The sequence below is a fragment of the Haplochromis burtoni genome, unplaced genomic scaffold (genome assembly GCF_018398535.1).
Source record: "Haplochromis burtoni strain Fernald_Lab_line unplaced genomic scaffold, NCSU_Asbu1 Contig_274, whole genome shotgun sequence".
In the NCBI taxonomy this organism is placed as follows: Eukaryota; Metazoa; Chordata; class Actinopteri; order Cichliformes; family Cichlidae; genus Haplochromis; species Haplochromis burtoni.
The window spans coordinates 748580-767468 of NW_024582635.1; the positions used below are offsets into that span (position 1 = coordinate 748580).

The following is an 18889-nucleotide window of genomic DNA, read 5'->3' on the forward strand; positions in this document are numbered from 1 at the left end:
ATGTGCTTAAAGTTATGGCTGCTGAAACAAAGTAATTTTACAACTTTTTTGGGACAAATAAAAATGCATATCTCATTTTTCTTATTCTGCTTTACAGCCCAGTAAAGAAACAATACGTATGTGTGTGTATCTACAAAAAGAGAATATGAGGTATTTCTTATGTTTAGGATTAACCTACATACTTGTTTTGTTTTTCAGAACTAAACCCAAACTTGGACCATTAATTCCAAGTGTTACAAACACACAATTATTGGCGAAATGGTATGATACAGAAAAAAATGATTAATTGGGTAATATTTGTTAAAATCTCTGGTGTAATGTAATTACTGTAACATATTTTCCTGTGGTGGGGGTCCAACGGCCAATCAGGAACGATTGCTGTAGGAAAACAAACACGGTGATTGGCCGAGACACTGCGGCGGTTTCAAGGCGCCTCGCGCTCGGCCGGAGGGGAGGGGGTCCAGTGAATGGAATGGGCGCCTGGAAACCGGTGGAATCTGCACAGAGTGAGGAGCGCGAGCCTCCGGACTTCCAACCGCCCAGCATGTGAAGCAACTCGCTGCGCGAACTAAAGTCGACAAACAGTGGAAATACTAGGCATTTACGCCTTTATCCTATATCGTTTAGCGCTAAAGTAAGTAGTTGTAAAAGTTAAGTAAGCTGGACTAAGGTGAAATTGCATTGTTTGGAGAAAACGGGACTTTTAAACGGACCGGGAGTCAGAGTGGACTGCTTGGAGTCACTTACAAAGACCATTAAGAAGTCATGACATGACGAGTGTTTCTCTTGGATTTATCTTCATTACACACGGGAGAAAAGTCGATTACAATCATTTTAACTGAAATTACTTGGACTTCTAGTAAAGTATTGGGACATTTATTGAAAAATTCGTTCCATTTTCCACCATTTTTGAGTCGCACTACTTGGATCAAAGTTTTTCCTTCCCTCCCCCCTCCTCCTCAACTATGGCGGCGGCCAGGTTCACCACTGGCTCCGTGTTTCTGCGGATCATGTGGCTGCTGTGCGGGCTCTCCTTTTTCTCACCCGCTTCTGCCCAGCATTACAACAGTGAGAGTGGAATATCCATCCCGGAACACGGCTTCTGTCAGCCCATCTCCATCCCGCTCTGCACCGACATCGCCTACAACCAGACCATCATGCCGAACCTCCTGGGCCACACGAACCAGGAGGACGCCGGACTTGAGGTGCACCAGTTCTACCCACTCGTTAAGGTCCAATGCTCTGCGGATCTGAAGTTTTTCCTCTGCTCAATGTATGCTCCCGTGTGCACCGTGCTGGAGCAGGCCATCCCCCCGTGTCGGTCCCTGTGTGAGCGGGCACGGCAGGGATGTGAAGCCCTGATGAATAAATTCGGCTTCCAGTGGCCAGAACGGCTGCGCTGCGAGGCTTTCCCCGTCCACGGAGCCGGGGAGATCTGCGTCGGCCAGAATACGTCGGAACCGGGCACCCCGCCCTCCTCTTCTTCTCCCTTTGCACCGGACCCAATTACTCCCCCTCCCAAAATGGCAAGACCGAACCAGCACCCTTCACAACCAAACCAGTACCACCAGTTCTCCTGCCCGCTGCAGCTGGAAGTGCCCTCCTACCTGGGCTACAGATTCATGGGGGTCAAAGACTGCGGAGCCCCCTGCGAACCTACCAAACCAACCGGGATCATGTACTTCCGAGAGGATGAGGTAAAGTTCGGCCGGCTTTGGGTCGGGATCTGGTCCATCCTATGCTGTGTGAGTACCTTGTTCACGGTGCTCACCTATCTAGTGGACATGAGACGGTTCCGATACCCCGAGCGGCCCATCATCTTTCTGTCTGGCTGTTATTTTATGGTGGCGGTAGCCTATGCTGCCGGGTTTTTCCTAGAAGACCAAGTAGTCTGCGTGGATAAATTCAAGCCGGACGGCTACAGGACAGTGGCTCAGGGGACCAAAAAGGAGGGCTGCACAATCCTTTTCATGGTGTTATACTTTTTCGGCATGGCCAGCTCCATCTGGTGGGTGATTTTGTCTCTGACTTGGTTCCTTTCTGCCGGGATGAAATGGGGCCACGAAGCGATTGAAGCCAACTCCCAGTACTTCCACCTAGCCGCGTGGGCTGTCCCGGCAATCAAAACCATCACTATCCTCGCCATGGGCCAGGTGGACGGGGACGTCCTTACGGGGGTGTGTTTCGTGGGGATCTTCAACGTGGACGCCCTCCGCGGTTTTGTCCTGGCCCCCCTTTTCGTCTACCTGTTCATCGGCACGTCCTTCCTCCTGGCCGGCTTCGTATCTCTATTCCGGATCCGCACCATCATGAAGCACGACGGCACCAAGACAGAGAAGTTGGAGAAGCTGATGGTGCGGATTGGCGTCTTCAGCGTCCTCTACACGGTACCGGCCACCATCGTGATCGCCTGTTACTTCTATGAGCAAGCCTTCAGGGAGCACTGGGAGCGCACCTGGCACATGCAGACCTGCAAGCGCTTCGCCGTGCCGTGCCCGGTGCACAACTTCGCCCCCATGACCCCGGACTTCACCGTGTTCATGATCAAATACCTGATGACCATGATAGTCGGGATCACCTCCGGTTTCTGGGTCTGGTCCGGGAAAACGCTTCAGTCGTGGCGGCGGTTCTACAAGCGGCTCAGTAACGGCAGCCACGGAGAGACGACGGTGTGAAGTTTGGAGCTCCCGTTACCTGAGAATGAGGTCGAATAGCTTTCATTTTACCACACTTATGGATGTATTTTTTGATCAGTTTTTTCTGTTACAAGGTTGTGGCGCAAATACAGGCCTTTGAACACAACCAAAACTTTTAACAAGTGCCACAAAAGCTGGCTTAAATTTCATTATACTTCTCTCTTTTTTCTGCCCACAATCTTTGCTTTTGCATTTTTAAAAAAGTTGGATTTTAGCCTAAATGATCATAATGATTACTGGACTGTAATGCCAGACTTGTTATGAAACTTCCCACATATTATCCATTATATCCTTGTATTACTATTTGAATGTACTTCCTCTCAGCTCTTTTAAGAATTTGTCACAAAAAGACTGCAAACTGCAAGAAAAGGTCAAAGTTCAGATCCCTCCAACAGCCACACCCCCTCTGACTGTGAATTCAATACTTGGGGCGTTGTAAGTTACTCTGCTTTTAGCTAAAGACTGAAAAGCTTTAATACACATGTTAGATTTTGCAGAGTACAATCTGTTTGTTTTCATTTTATACACCAGCTCTGCCATTATGTGCCAAGTGCCTGCCCACAAATCAAAACTTTTGCTTCCTTTTTTTTTCTTAAATATTTTTTCCTGTATTGAATGTTCACTCCGAAGGTGAATGAAGTTTTTATGTATTTGTTTGCACATTTATGCTAAGTGTTAAAAAAAATATGATTTACACCACAGATTGACCTGGATCTAACACTTAGAGAGACCACACACACACACACATACACCTCCACTCTCTGTAATTAAGACACACCAACTCATTGTTTGTCTCTGTGTGTGGTCTCCTATCTAAAAGACTTTTTTCTTCTTTTTTTTTTTGTTTGTTTGATCCTTTAAGACATCCAAAGCACCATTTCAACCCATCCAGATTTAATTCGAATGGCTGCTATGGGTTTTTGTTTCATCCTGGATTAAGATGACTGTACACACTCATGCCGGTTTTCTTGTAATTTCACTTGAAGTGTTTAAAGGTTTCTCTTTTTCCCAAGTAGACTGAACATGTTGGAACTTTTGTTAAATTGTTATGATTTTAGTGTCTATGCTGCCTCACAAAACTCCTCAAAACACAGAGAAACTTGAGGTTTTTATCTGGAAGGTAGCAGAGAGTCAAAAGGTCAAAGCCAGGTGGGAGTTCAGCAGTGTTGAATCTAAGGGCAGCAAAACAAGTTAATATATATATATTTTAAAATAACTTGCAGTCTTTTCATACAATAGTAGGGAAACTTAATTACTGTTGAAATAAAACATTTTCAGGACAGAGCATTTTATAGTGTTGAAATGTAAAGCCTTTTAGTAGGTGGTGCCAGTAGAACTCAGATCACACCGCACAGGTTTAATAAAAAAGAAAACGTTATTTCTGTGTGACATTAACACCAATTACCAGGTTTCACATCACATAAATGCTGATGCAGCTAAGATGAGAGACAGACCCTGCAGTTCTCTGAATTGTATTTGCAAGATAGTGAAAGGATTACAGCTGCTGGCGCCTCTGTAATTGGTGACAATAGCAATAAATTTATCAGTGATTTGTTCTGCTTCCCAGGCCGCTATTCCTCGCAGAGCATTGGTCAAATGAGAAAATGACCTCTCAGACTTGAGTAATGAAATCAGTTGGAGTCATTGTGGGGAAGCAGAAAAACATGTTTTCATCCTGAGTCAGCCGTTAGGCAGCAGACGAGTGCCTGAAGCTTTTGTTTCTTTCCATGCAGTACATTTTCTCTGCATAGGTCACACACATGCATACACATAAGTAATGAACGGGAACGCTCCAGCAATGAGGGATGACTCGTATTACAGAGCTGTTATTGGTACTGTGTCCTGAATCCTTGTGTTATAATAATAATACTAAAACTGCGTACTTTGTACCAGTCTTCATATTATATGTTAAAGCAGTGTGTATATAGGAAATGCCAATGTTCCCATGTGAATTTACCACATACCTCAAAGCCTGGGTACAATTTGTTTGTAGGACTGAGTTAGGAAACGTTTCACTTCACTCATCACCTAACAATGCAGAGCAGGTCTGTGTTACCAGGCTGACTGCACTGTTTGTGTTTTCAGAAGGAATACGAGTGTTTTTATCACAACATATGCAAGGTACCAAGTAAACAGACTGATTTTTTTAAAAGCATAATGTATTTATGGGGGGTACTCATATTTGTGTCTTCTTTTTTTTTTTTTAACTTGTTTTTTAAAATGAGATAAGCCTTATGTATGTGTACAGTTTGAATAAAAAGCGATAAAGTTTGTAATCTGTTGACTTCTGTGATTTGTTCTTGCCACTCATATTTTTAATGAATCTGTCTTATTGGCAATGCTTCAAGCATTAAATCCAGAGATACGGCAGGTGATCCAAACTTACACCTCAGCTCGAGTCATTGCTGACTTATCATTCTAACGCCAGCATGTCACAAAAATCACAGGCCAAATCTGTATTACCATGCGACCTGCATAAAAACATAACTAACAAAAATCTGTTTTCCACTAGAACCTTTATGAAATTAATAATGGCTTTCAACCTGAAATAAATAGGTAATAAAAGTTATAAATGGAGACATTGTCTGGTATCAAAGATTTCCTATAGCTGCCCTTGTGGCAGGAGAGCCGAATCAGTTTGTTAAAGAAGGCCCAAAAATAAAAGGAAAATGCACAGATGTCTGTAAAGTGTGGTAAAAAAAAGACTCAATCTTTAATTATTTGTGGAAGTCATGCTTCTGTGTGTATTCAACCATCAAAATCCTGCATACTTGTCCTAAACTACAAATTGTGTCTATAGTGTTAACCTTCAAGTGACTGTGTCGTGTTTTCATGACATCTGCTTTATGTGTCTCTGCTTTGGAGATAAAATTTGTTATTTCTTATTCTGATGTGATGAATCCAAATTGGACCCTTAAAGAAGCTGATTAGCAACTTCTTCCAATATATTTTCTTTTTTTCTTTTTACATGTTACAGCTATGTAAACATATTAGATAGATTTTAATCACACATTGTGAGCTTAAATTTTGTAATTTATTTCATGGTTTTTAGTGATAGTTCACCTTTTGTCATCATGTAACAATTTTAGAATCAGAAAAATAGTCTATAAAGAGGTCTTTCATTTAGAGACAGATATCAGTATAGGTGGGATGTGGAGTTTTATCAGTTATTTATCAGAATTTTACCACATTTGCAAAAGTCTTAAGCCATCGCTCATTTCTTCATTTTTCTTCCAAGAAGCCAGACTGTTTTTTTTTTTTTGCCATTTTTTAAAGTGCATTTGGGTGGTTTTAGTTCTCCAGGTTTTGTGAAGTTTTTCTTTGGACATTGCCTGTGTTTTCACTCATTTTTCAGAGCAATGTGCTTTCAGTTTGTTTAGCCATTTAAAACAATGAATCACTCAAAAAAGACGCCTAACTCAAGGGTCGAAGCAGTGATGTCTTTACCCATAACAAGAAAAAATGACAGTGAGTGTCTGCGGCCATCTTATTAAAGACGGTGGAGGCTCTGTCACAGTTTGGGGCTGCATTTCAGCTTCATGCCAAAACTGATGGAACAAGAACATTTAAAGAGCGCAACTCTCCAGAAGGCAAGGACTATAGTAAAACTGATGTTTCGTGATGTTTTTATTATAACATGCTGACTTCAGCCTGTTTTTATTACAATATGATGACATAAGCTTGTTATGGCTTATGTGATGTCATAGGGCATCGCATTGAAAAAAATAAAAATTGTGTGGTACAGCTATCTCAGTGCCCTTTTGTTTAATATACTACTCAATATGGTTTCTTTAAATCTTTTTACTAAGAACTTTGAGTTCTTCAAGTAGCCTGGAGAACTATTATTAAAGAATTTACATGTAAGAATTCCTAAAAGAGTTCTGGCCACAACCAAACCTGTTAAAATATTTAACACTGTAGGGTACCAGGATCGTTGCATTGCACATTTCTTGCTGCTAAAAGAGTCTAAATGTATTTTATTCATTTCTGGTTTAAATTAAAAACTTGTGGTATTAGAACTGACCTAATAGCATATCATGAAAAATAGAGCCAACTAACAATTTTGTCATTTTCACTTTCAGTGACTCAAACCTAGTGAAGTTTGTTTGCATCAGAAGAATTCCTATCATGAATTTTTCATAGTTTTTTTTTCTTACAGGACTTGGCCACTGTTGTTGGAATAATGAAACCCCTTTTTTATAGCATTTGCAGACACTGCATTGTAGTGTTTAACTCTGAACCATGGCTACCCCACACTGGAGAAGCAGGATTTACTGCTGCACAGGCCTCGAGGCAGACACTTCCCCAAAATGGTGATGTAAAATATATTCAATATCTCACATCTACAAACAGAAAGTTTATTTAGTGTAAAATAAAAGTACAGCACTGCAATCTGTGACTTCAAAGCGATTCATAAGTCAAAGGTCTTTAAGTGAACAAACAAATTACATTTTATTCTGTCTTGTTGTTATTATAATGAGAAAAGAACATATATAATCCGCGAGGTGTCTGTTAAAGTCCCCAGAAATATTTTGATGTACTGAATGAAATGTTTGTTTAATAATTTTGGTGTTTATAAGTCAGCGGCCTTTGTTTCTGAAGCTTGGGAAAGATCTCAGGTTGGATTATTTGTTCAGTATTTGTAAGTTATGGTGCTAGTCTGGCTCTGGTTTTATGTTGCAGTAAGCCTTTTCAGGCTGGACGTATTGTGTATGCATGACACAATAATATACTTAAATCAGTCAATGTTCATAACATGTTATGACAACATATTTTACCAAATAAGGGCATGTAGTAGCTCTTACAGTCTTTGACCCTGGAAATCAGTCAAAGTTGGGCTTGAGTTTGGGTTGTTTTGTCAAACTGTGAGTCACGTGTATTGTTAAACAAATGTCAGCAGCACAAGTAGAAGATTTTCACACTTTATGTGGATATTTTTAAGTCATTTTTGATCACCCCAGCCAAGGCATGCCTTCACTAACTTAAATACTTAAATACTAAAGTGCAACAAAAAAGTTAGCTGTATGGGCATTAGTTTATGTAGATTAGGAAACATATACATGAGGAATCTGGTGAACTAGTGGGCAACAAAAGTTACAAAGATTAATGATAATTAAAAAAATATCCTAAATACAGCACTGAGGTAGAGTTAGCTGCTTTAATCATACAAGAGAAAGTTATTCTAATTGAGTGTGCTTACACTCAATTTTTGTTGAACTTGGTGCATGAATTGTTTGTATGTGCATGGCAACAGTCCAGACTCTCAAACAGAACAACAGAACTTTCTGACCAAATATAAATATTCTAACATCCTGAATTTCTAAACAATCTGTATTAATTTGTGTTTACTCTTCATGCAAACAAACAGAAGGACGCAATGGTTCATTCTCAGGCAAGACGGGGAGAGATATCTGCTGATATCAGTAAGGTTGTAATGGGAATCATGTCTCCCAGTCATCTCGAAACCCTTTCAGGGACAGAAAGCATTATATTAGTCAGTGGTTCTCAAATGAGAAGGCTAAGCGTTGGGTCTTAGGGTTTGTGGAAAGCATATATTATATACTGCATCAGGTCATTCATTCACTGCATCACTAGTCTCAGCCCAGGAGTGTCATATAATGGGAAAAGCTAACATAACATGGCTGATGCTAACATAATGATCTGCAAACCAAATAAACACTGGGAATGCAAGTATCAACATCGAGAGAAAAATGCCCTTCATATGAAAAAATGCATCTAAACTTGATGCAGCAGAACTGTTTGCTGGTCTGTTTGAAAGTGACTGAAGACGCAATAAAGTAAGGTACAGTTCTCAACATATTTATCAGACCACCTGTTATAAAAGCAAAAAGAGACAAATATTTTTAGAAATCTATTAAAAACTTGTTTATAGCTAAAACTTATATTGTTAGACAAATACCAAACAAAATTCATGCTTGATACTCAGATTTGAGCCGGCACACTGGACTTCACACGGGAGTCAGAAATGAATTAAACATAAAATTCAGCCATTAAAAATAATCTTTTGGAACAATTTTTACTCTTTATATTGCTGCAGAAACACAAAACTTCCCTTGTGTGGTGAAATGGCAAATGGTGATTTTGGTGTTTGTATCCCAGCTACCACAGAATTAAAAACAAAAACAAAAAAACAAACAAACAAACAAGAAAAAAAAATTAGAAAGAAATTATTAGAATTATGCTGTGTTGGTTTTTTTTTTTAAATAAATCATAAAATTCGTGAAAGAGGCCTTTAGTGCATGGTTCTTACTTTCAGAACATTATCAAACATAAACAGTTAATATGTGAAGCTATTAAACACGACTTTAAAGATCCAGACTTGTAATAGTCTACAGGGTGGGCCATTTATATGGATACACCATAATAAAATGGGAATGGTTGGTGATATTAAAGTCCTGTTTAAAGTTAAGTTGAAACCAAGTACACCATTGTTTTTCTTGTGACATTACCAATAAGTTTGATGTGTCACATGGTCCTCTTCCTATTGGAAAAACAAAAGTTGTATCTAAGACGGCCGACTTCTAAATAGCCACCATGGTCACCACCCATCTTGAGGAGTTTGCCCCCTCACATATACTAATGTGGTAGAAACAGGACTTTAATATCACCAAACATTCCCATTTTATTATGGTGTATCCATATAAATGGCCCACCCTGTATATTAAAAATTCAACAAGAACAAACACTGTCCTATGCGATGCAGTGATTTACTCCCTATTTCAGCAATCCTTAAACTGCCCAGCAGCCAGCTCAGCTTTTATTACATTCACTTATCATGTAGACACTTAGGCCTGACAGTGAAAATACTTTTCTTGCATGGGCATAACTTTACAAACACTAACAAAGATGTACAGGCAACACTGTGATGCCATTAAGCAGAAAATGAATGGTCGACTCTTGTATATTAAAAATGCCACAGTACTGCAAATGTTGTGAGTACGGTTTGATTTACCTCCTGAGGAGCCGTTCTCAAACTATCTAGCAGGCATCTCAGAGGAACTACCTCTATCCCAGTACTCAGGTTTCCAATGCCAGGTGTAGTACTGACCTCTGGTGGCCACAGCTGCTGAATGCATCTATGAGTAGTCAGTAGAATTATACATGCAATTTGTTGACATGTTTTATTTTAAATGTACAGTCAGTAATTTTTGATTTTTTTTTCCAGAGAAAATGGACACTGTACTCATAAATATAGATGCAGTAATGTGTAAGTACACCTTCCAGCAAACAAATGCATTCTCAAAACTTATAATTCTTAAAAATACATAAGAGTGAGTTTGCGGTTTGTGGAGGTGGTCACTGGGCCAACTTTTTTGTCCCAGTCCAGCCCTGCCAGTGACATATGTAGCATGCCGAAGGAGGAGGAGAAGTTGTTTGCATTATTTAAATTGGTGCCTGCACTTTCAGACTCAAGATATGAAAGATCATATATTTGTTTTATCATCAGCAAAGTGGTCATCGTCAATAGAGAAATGAAAGAGACTGGCATTTGGCATCTTAATAACACACTTCCTTCTTCCTTCTCACATCAAGCTTCACCTCCTGAACTTAAATCAGGGCTCTGACACACGAAAACATGCAAAAACATGTTGATTTATCGTCAGCTGATCACACATGCAACCCTCCTGTCTCTGGACAGCTGACAAGAGCTGGCTAAATAGCAACAGCTGGTCATAAACCAACATTATCACAGCTAATCTTGGCTTGAGTGTCCCCCAAAAATCACATTTTCCCTCTGATAAACAGTTCGATTACATTCCTGGGGCTGCCTTTGGCCCATGCACCTGCAGCAATCACTCACCTGTGGATTGTTATCCTGGTACTCCACATATGTGGACATCACATTTTGGGTTATTTAGACCAAAATACTCAATTTTGCTCTACAAGGGCCTACTTACGAGGACACTATATTGCTACTGTTCTATCAAAATTTTAAACAAATATCCTCATATGTGTTTCTTATTTTTCTTAAAAACAAAAATAAGGTAAAAAAAACCTCACATTTGTGTAACCCCAGCTCTAACCTTCTCTCGTGTTTTCCTTTGATTTCCTGGTTCTGATCTCATCATCTGTTTATTGTGTATAGATTTCTTGGACCTATCCTTGTTTCTCTCCCCTGGATTCCTGAGCGTGAGTGTTTGGCAGAGTGGCGTGGCGTGTCAGAAGTGGAGCTTGTGCTGTGGCTGAAGTGGAGCGTGGTGTGTGGATCGACGGTCAAGTGTGATGTCCCTCTACCCCCCTCCCCCCTTTCTGTGGATCCCTGGAACCCCGGACTCCCCCACATTTGTATATAACTCACTTGGTGTTTGTAAATAAACCTTCAATGCATTTTCTCCCTTAGTCCACACCTGAGTCCGTTCAGTCTGCCTTAACAGGTATACAGGAAAGAATAATTTGGGAGTCTCATAAGTTATATAATAATGACTCGTGTTTTACAGATACCTTTACTTTAGACCCTAGTTTTAGCCTCAGACCTTTTTGACTGATGCCAACAAATACTAATGCTAGCCTTTAATTTAGGTTGATAAAGGGAAAACTGCTAGTTACCAGCATAGACTAGTTTGCTGGTTAACAGACTACAGTGATAAGATTATTGAAAGGTCAATTTCACCTAAGCACATTTACTATTATGTCCATGTTGTAGCACACATACATATTTAGTTAATACTTGCAGACATACATCTTATGCGTTTGTATAACTGTGGCTTCACTATAACCTTTGTTGCTGACCTGGTCATTTAAAGGATGCAACATATTTTTGTGTTGAGCTGATGTGACTAAATCCCAAGAATATCACGATTCAAGTCTAATAAAGTGCAGTGTTGGTGTTTAGAGCTGTTATTACAATATATAAGCTGTGTCCCCATAAGACATATGTCTATGTCAACCTTACAATAAGCAGAAATATTTTTATGTAGTTATTCAACATTCATAACCTTTGATTATTTGTAAAGAGGATCAAAAGCTATTCCCAAATGAAAAAACCCTGCAAAAGAAAAATGTTCATTATCTTAATTGTCAAGGGTAACGGTATAGAACAGAGGGTTAAGCTGTGAAATTAGTCTGATGGTTTATTCTAAATAAATTCTTCTTAAGAAAAAATCACTGTATTCACACCCATGTGTTTAATACATTGTTTTGTTTGTGAGCATCACACACATTCCAGGAGCAAAGTGGAAAGTGTCCCCCCTCCCCAAAAAGAAAAAACCCCATCACATGCACTAAATGACACTGGCCTATTGTAAATAAATATCACATCAAAAGATGTTCTTTTCTTTATGTTTCTTTATGTCAGACTGTACCATGATTGTGGATAGTTTCCCAAAGAGCGGAGATTCCCTAGAAAAGTTTCTTGGTGAACAAAGCTATTGTTTTTTCTTAAACAAAAGCTTTTTACATGATTGCCTTATCTTGGGCAAATTAAATCCATAGAGAAATGGAGTCAGCATTGGTTGACAGATGAAAAGATAAATAGATAAAAATATACGGATTTGTACACGAGCAACTATAACGCTGGAATCAATAGACTGAAAAACTGAGCCAACAAACAGGTTTGACACTGAGACAATCTGAGGGACGCAAGTAGTCACGGCTTTCTGCTTGTTTTCTCTGGATGTTTTTCGACAAACTGCCAAAATCTTCACATAAGACACTGAGATGAGAGTGAATGGTATGAAAAAGCTTCACAAAGAGAAAGAATATATCAGATAAAAAGTTATGGACTGAAACGAAACATGAAAGTCTAAGTATTAATCTGTGGTTACAATACACATTTTCAATAATAGTTCCACAAAACTTCAAATTGAAGATAAATGAGAATGATATATTATACTAAGGAATGAATATATCCACACGAAGAGAATCATGAAAAACACTCTCTCTGTGTTCATAATGACATTATAGCGTAATGGATGACAGATTGAGATATATCTGTCATAGGCCATGGCTGCTAAACTGCAAAACTCAGCAGGCCCACTTATGTACATGGAAGACATGTGCAGAAAACACCACGGCAATGTCACTTCATGGCTGTCTGAAAACATCTGTGAGAGCAAAAGAGGATAAGCGATGTGCTGACAGTTTATCTGTTCACACATAAGTTACAAAGCAGTATATACATTGGTTCATGCGAGCCTGTTGTCTACACGTATGACCACAATAAGGACTGTGTTGGCTACACATATAGAGAGGTACCAGAACAATATTATTACAAATACAGGTACTTTAACTCCCCAACATTTCCATAAGCAGCCAACACAAATGACACTATCTCACTGGAGTTTTCCATTTTCTACACAATATCCCACAGTGAACAAGACAATTTAATAATAATGTTATGGATGATCCTTTTCGATATGAAAAAGAGTATTTGACCAGATTAAAGAAATTTCAATTCTTTAAATACCGTTTTACAAATACATGTTACCTGATTGTGACATATTCTTTCTCAGCCACCTGTTAATAAATGAGCAGATTAATCAAGGAACAAACAGCAAGCACTTTTATACAATATTCAAACTTTCATTAGATGTTAATAAATTACACATAACATTTTCCTCAGCTGCTTTCCTCTCAGCTGAACGAGAGGATCTGTAAATATTTATAGCTGCAGCATAAAGGAGGAGACATGAAGTGGAGTGGGGCTGACCTTGAGCTTTAGGTTAGGGACAATGAAATTCTCTCCTTTGACAAACATGTCTGACTTTTTTTTGTTTATTTATGTATGCTTGAATCAGAAATTACAACATTTCTTAACCGTTTCAGAACTGAATTTGATTTTATTGATACTCAGTTTTGGAGTGGCAAACTGTTGAACACAGCAGAATTGTTGGCAGAATATATTTCAGCCCTCTTTGGACACTGTAAAATGTAAATAAAAGCAGAGTGCAATGATTTGCAGATCTCACAAACTCATATGATGTTCACATTAGACTAGTGTTTCCCAAACTGTGGTACACAGACAAATAAAGAAGCCCAAGTACCACTAGTGGTACACTAGTGGTACTTGGGCTCTCTCTGGTGGTACGCAGGAAATCTCCAATTTTTTTAAAAGATTAAATAATATACCATTGTGGAGGTATGCAAAGACAACATGAGAGATCCTGAGGCTCTTCTGGGAGCCGGAGTAAAAGAGAAAACGTGTGTCCGAGCGTGAGTTCTCTATAAAGAGTAGCCTTTCGTTATTGCCAGCGGCCACGGCCGCTATGGAGCACTGGCGGGCTCATTTCCCTGCCGCGATCCCAGCCACCATGGATGAATTGGAGGCCCCCGGGAGACACAGTGGGGGCGCAGGAGATGCCGTTGATGATCGGGAACTATCGCCTGGATGCTGAAGCTCCTGGTAGCCAGGAGAATGCGATCCGCTTCTTCTGCAAGTGAGCATTAATTCTTCGCGTCCAACAGCGGGGAGTTGGCAAGGCCAGCTCGCACCGGCAACTGTCAGGGGAAGAGGAATCTGCCATCATGTGTTCCTAGCAAGGACAGCGTGCTCTCAATGACCTCGCGAGCGGTACCATCACCCAGACCCGAGAGAGAGAGGAGTTTCTTGAGAGCGTGCATTTCCTTTGGGTGGGGGGATCCCGGAGGAGAGTCATCACATGGTGAGTGGACAACGGATCCAACAAGGCCACCACATGATGGTATTTTGTTTCGTCATCTGAAACGCCACGAAGAGCAAACTGAGCTTCGATGTGCACAAAGGAGGGTCGTGATGCCAAAAATCCTGCAGCTTAACTGCCACAGCAAAAATAAAAACGTACAACTCTGCTATTACTTCAGACAAAAATGAAGACAGAAAACTAAACAGCAGTGGCGTTTGTTGCTGTGTGGTGGCTAGCTACACAGCTATGGTTAGCATAATATAAACACTGTGACGCTGGAGGATGGACGCTAACTTTTTTCCACTCAATCAGGGTTACCGATGGTTAGGGACAAATGTAATCACATGGCAGGATGCTGTTAACGGGCCAAACTTCAGTCAGGAGAACAACTGCAGTATAAGGTTAGTCATTAATATACTGCTGCATGGGCTGGGCTGTAGTTACATTGTCAGGTTTTAAAAACCGAGCTTTAAAATGAATAGTGATGATAAAAACCGAGAGGCCGACAGCGATCACTGACCTTTTTAGGGGCTTGTTCAGATTAAATAGAACAAAATACAAAGCATTAAAACATGTTAAAAACACAACGGCCTTAATAAATGCCAAGTAGTTTGGACCCGGAAGCAGGTTTCAACAGGTCATCGCTTAAAGATTGGATATCTAACCTGCTGTGAATGTTTTAATGCAGTACAGTAAATAACAATCATATAAGAAATAAAATTGTCTGTGTAAACTGTATGTGGTGTTTAATAGACCTATACTACTGTACTTTAATGTCGGTCACAAGGGTGGTACTTCAAGAGCCATATCATTTATGAGGTGGTACTTACTGTAAAAAGTTTGAGAACCACTGTACTAAGGTATAGACAGAAAAGAATAATTTGGGACTCTAATTAGTTTTATAATAACAACTTGTCTTTTACAGATACCTTTACTTTTAATCTTCGTTTTAACCTCAGACCTTTTTGACTAATGCTGAAAAATATTAATATTAGCCTCTGATTGAGGTTGCTAAAGGCAAGAGCGCTCGTTAGCTAACAAGCATAGACTAATTTTCTAGTTAACAAACTACAGTGGTAAAGTGACTGAAAGGCCAATTTCACATAAGCACATTTACCATTATGTCCATGTTGTAGCATATAGAAATGTTTAGTTAATACTTGCGGACATACATCTTATGCCTTTGTGTAACTGTGGCTTTTGTTGCTGACCAGATCATTTTAACATCATTTTGACATATTTTTGTGTCACTGTTGAGCTGATGTGATTAGATCCCAAATCCACAACCCACGCCCGACACACAAGCGCAGTGTTCGTGTTAAAGTTGTTGTGTGCCTTATGGGGATACTGCTTACATATTGTTATGTCTATATCAAGCTTTAAACCTTATACATTTTTTTCAACATTCGTAAGCTTAGAGATTATTTGTAAAGAGGATCAAAAACTATTGTGAAATGAAAACCTCCAAGCCTTGCAATGGAAAAATGCTTCTTACCTTACTTGTCAAGGGCGTAGAGGGTTAAACTGGGAAATTGGTCTAAATAAATTTATTACAAATAAATTGAAATGAGGAAAAAATCGTTGTATTAACACCCATGCATTTAATACAGTATTTTGCTTGCGAGCATAACACTCAGCCCAGTAAAGTGTGGAAACATGACATGCACCAAATGACAAAGGCCTACTGTAAATAGAAATATATGACATCAACAGATTTTCTTTTCTTTATGTTTACAGACTATAAGATGATTGTGGATAGTTACTCTCCCACAGAGCAGAGATTCCCTAGAAAAGTTTCTTGGTGAACAAAGCTATTGTTTTTTCTTAAACAAAAGCTTTTTACATGATTGCCTTATCTTGGGCAAATTAAATCCATAGAGAAATGGAGTCAGCATTGGTTGACAGATGAAAAGATAAATAGATAAAAATATACGGATTGTACACGAGCAACTATAACGCTGGAATCAATACAGTGAAAAAACACCACAAACAGGTTTGACACAGAGACGATCTGAGGGACGCAAGTAGTCACGGCTTTCTGCTTGTTTTCTGTGGATGTTTTTCGACAAACTGCCAAAATCTTCACATAAGACACTGAAATGAGAGTGAATGGTATGAAAATGCTTACAAAGAGAAAGAATATATCAGATAAAAAGCTATGGACTGAAACGAAACATGAAAGTCTAAGTATTAATCTGTGGTTACAATACACATTTTCAATAATAGTTCCACAAAACTTCAAATTGAAGATAAATGAGAATGATAATATTATACTAAGGAATGAATATATCCACACGAAGAGAATCATGAAAAACACTCTCTCTGTGTTCATAATGACATTATAGCGTAATGGATGACAGATTGAGATATATCTGTCATAGGCCATGGCTGCTAAACTGCAAAACTCAGCAGGCCCACTTATGTACATGGAAGACATGTGCAGAAAACACCACGGCAATGTCACTTCATGGCTGTCTGAAAACATCTGTGAGAGCAAAAGAGGATATAGCGATGTGCTGACATTTATCTGGTTCACACATAAGTTACAAAGCAGTATATACATTGGTTCATGCAGCTGTATGTCCACACGTATGACCACAATAAGGACTGTGTTGGCCACACATATAGAGAGGTACCAGAACAATATTATTACAAAGTACAGGTACTTTAACTCCCCAACATTTCCATAAGCAGCCAACACAAATGACACTATCTCACTGGAGTTTTCCATTTTCTACACAATATCCCATGGTAAAAATTATAGTTCAGTAATAATGTTAAGAATGATCCTTGTAGAGTATTTCAGGTTTCCTTTAATTCTATTCTTTAAAAACTGTTTTACAGATGGATGTTACCTCATTATCACATATTTTTTTCTCAGCCACCTGTTAATAAATGAGCACATTAGTGATCAAAGAACAAACAGCAAACAGTTTTATACAACATTAAAACCAAATTTTTCATCAGATGTAAACACATAACATTATACTCAACTGCTTCCCTCCAAGCTAAATGATACAAAAGCATGTGTTAATACTTATAGCTGCTGCAAAAAGGAGGAGAAATGAAGTGGGGTGGGGCTGAACTTGAGGATTAGGTTAGAGTTAATGAAATTCTTTTCTTTGACAAACATTTCTGACAGTTTTGTTAAGAATTCTGCATCAAAAAATAATAAAAATCAAGATACACATTTCATCAGGTACCACAACTTTTCAGAACTGTAGAGTAAGATAACCTTTGTGAAATTCAAATTTCCCCACAAAATGTTTGTTAAAAGGTTTCAGAACTGAATTTAAATTTATTTGGGTAAAATATCAAACATAGTAATAAAACATTAAACATAGTAATTTGAATTTCAGATTGATTTTATGAAGAATTCATTTTTGGCAGGATCAATTTCAACAGTTTTTTTTAGACCCTTTCTTTTTTCTTTTTGTACACCCACTGGTACTCCTATAATTATGAGGTGGGAGTGTATGTTTGATATTGTTTTATGTTCTTCAAAAAGAAAACGGTATATTGTTCAATTTGTCTTATGTAAAAATGGATGCAGAAAAAAAAATTCAACAGTTTTGTCATTGTTCGTGGGAGCAGCTGAGGGGTATTGTATTTGTCATTAGGATGGCTCCTTTCAAAAAAAAAAAAAAAAAAAAAAAAATTAGTTGTACTTACTCCCCTGTGATTGGTTTGATTGTTTTCACCCGTGTCTCATTCCTCTGGCTGTCTTCACTTTCTTGAACCCTATGTGTATAAATAGTCAATATAATGGACTATTTATACACATAGTCCATTTAATGGATTAGTTATACACTTCCAATTAAATTATGTCATACTGTCTGTCTACCTTCTCAATGTATTCCTAGTTTTGCCTGGATTCCTGTAAAGGATTTGTTTGTTTTTACTTTGGAATTTATATTTGATCTAATTCGTGATTTCTTTCTGGGGGCATTCTGCTTTTGAGTTCTCATGGCTACACATGACCGTTGCAGTCATGGGTAAACTACTGAGAAAAGAATCAGTAAAATCAATAATGATGTTGAAAATGTTTGATTAAAAGCAAAAAAACAAAACAAACCCAAACTCTTAATGGCCTTAAAAAACAAAAAAGGATGGTTTACTGGGTATTCTCCTGGGTGGAGCTGCCTGCATGGCACCTGAGCCCCATCTGCTGTCAGTTACAGGAGGACTATATAAGCCAGTGCTGCCTGCTACTCATTGCCAGTTCATTCTTCCACCTACTGTGGTAACTAGGCCTCATCTACGCTCCACTCTTCCCTCGCCCTTTATTTGTGTTTAACTGTACAGGTCTCCACCAGTGTTGGTCAAGTTACTTGAAAAAAGTAATCAGTAACTAATTACTGATTACTTCCCCCCAAAAATAATCCTGTTACTTTACTGATTACTTATTTTCAAAAGTAATTAATTACTTAGTTACTTAGTTAGTTTTTAAAAACACAATTTACAACCTGAATAGGTGATAAAGCGATAGATCTTTCAGCCCAATTCTACTTTTTCTGCATAATCCATCATACAAAATGATGATTGCCTTATCTTGGGCAAATTAAATCCATA

The 18889-nt window shown here is 38.8% G+C and overlaps 2 protein-coding genes and 2 pseudogenes across 2 annotated transcripts in view; 1 reads left to right on the forward strand and 3 right to left on the reverse strand.

Annotated features, from left to right (window-relative positions):
- The first annotated feature begins 483 nt into the window (after positions 1 to 483).
- Positions 484 to 4900, forward strand: LOC102306238 (frizzled-7-A). The gene has a single exon (XM_005940444.3). The coding sequence runs from the start codon at positions 966 to 968 to the stop codon at positions 2673 to 2675; it is 1710 nt and encodes a 569-aa protein (XP_005940506.1). The 5' UTR covers positions 484 to 965; the 3' UTR covers positions 2676 to 4900.
- A 7182-nt stretch (positions 4901 to 12082) lies between these two features.
- LOC121815687 lies at positions 12083 to 13005 on the reverse strand (annotated as a pseudogene).
- A 3123-nt stretch (positions 13006 to 16128) lies between these two features.
- On the reverse strand, positions 16129 to 17048 carry LOC121815688 (annotated as a pseudogene).
- Positions 17049 to 17194: 146 nt separating this feature from the next.
- LOC102306862 (olfactory receptor 10A6-like) overlaps positions 17195 to 18889 on the reverse strand; it is a 7417-nt gene continuing 5722 nt past the window's right edge. Inside the window, exon 2 of the mRNA XM_042227646.1 lies at positions 17195 to 17202. Coding sequence (XP_042083580.1) covers positions 17195 to 17202 — 8 coding nt within the window. The remainder of the gene's footprint in view (positions 17203 to 18889) is intronic.

Coding starts and splice junctions, on each gene's coding strand:
- LOC102306238 (XM_005940444.3), top strand. CDS start 966: ATGGCGGCGGCCAGGTTCACCACTGGCTCCGTGTTTCTGCGGATCATG.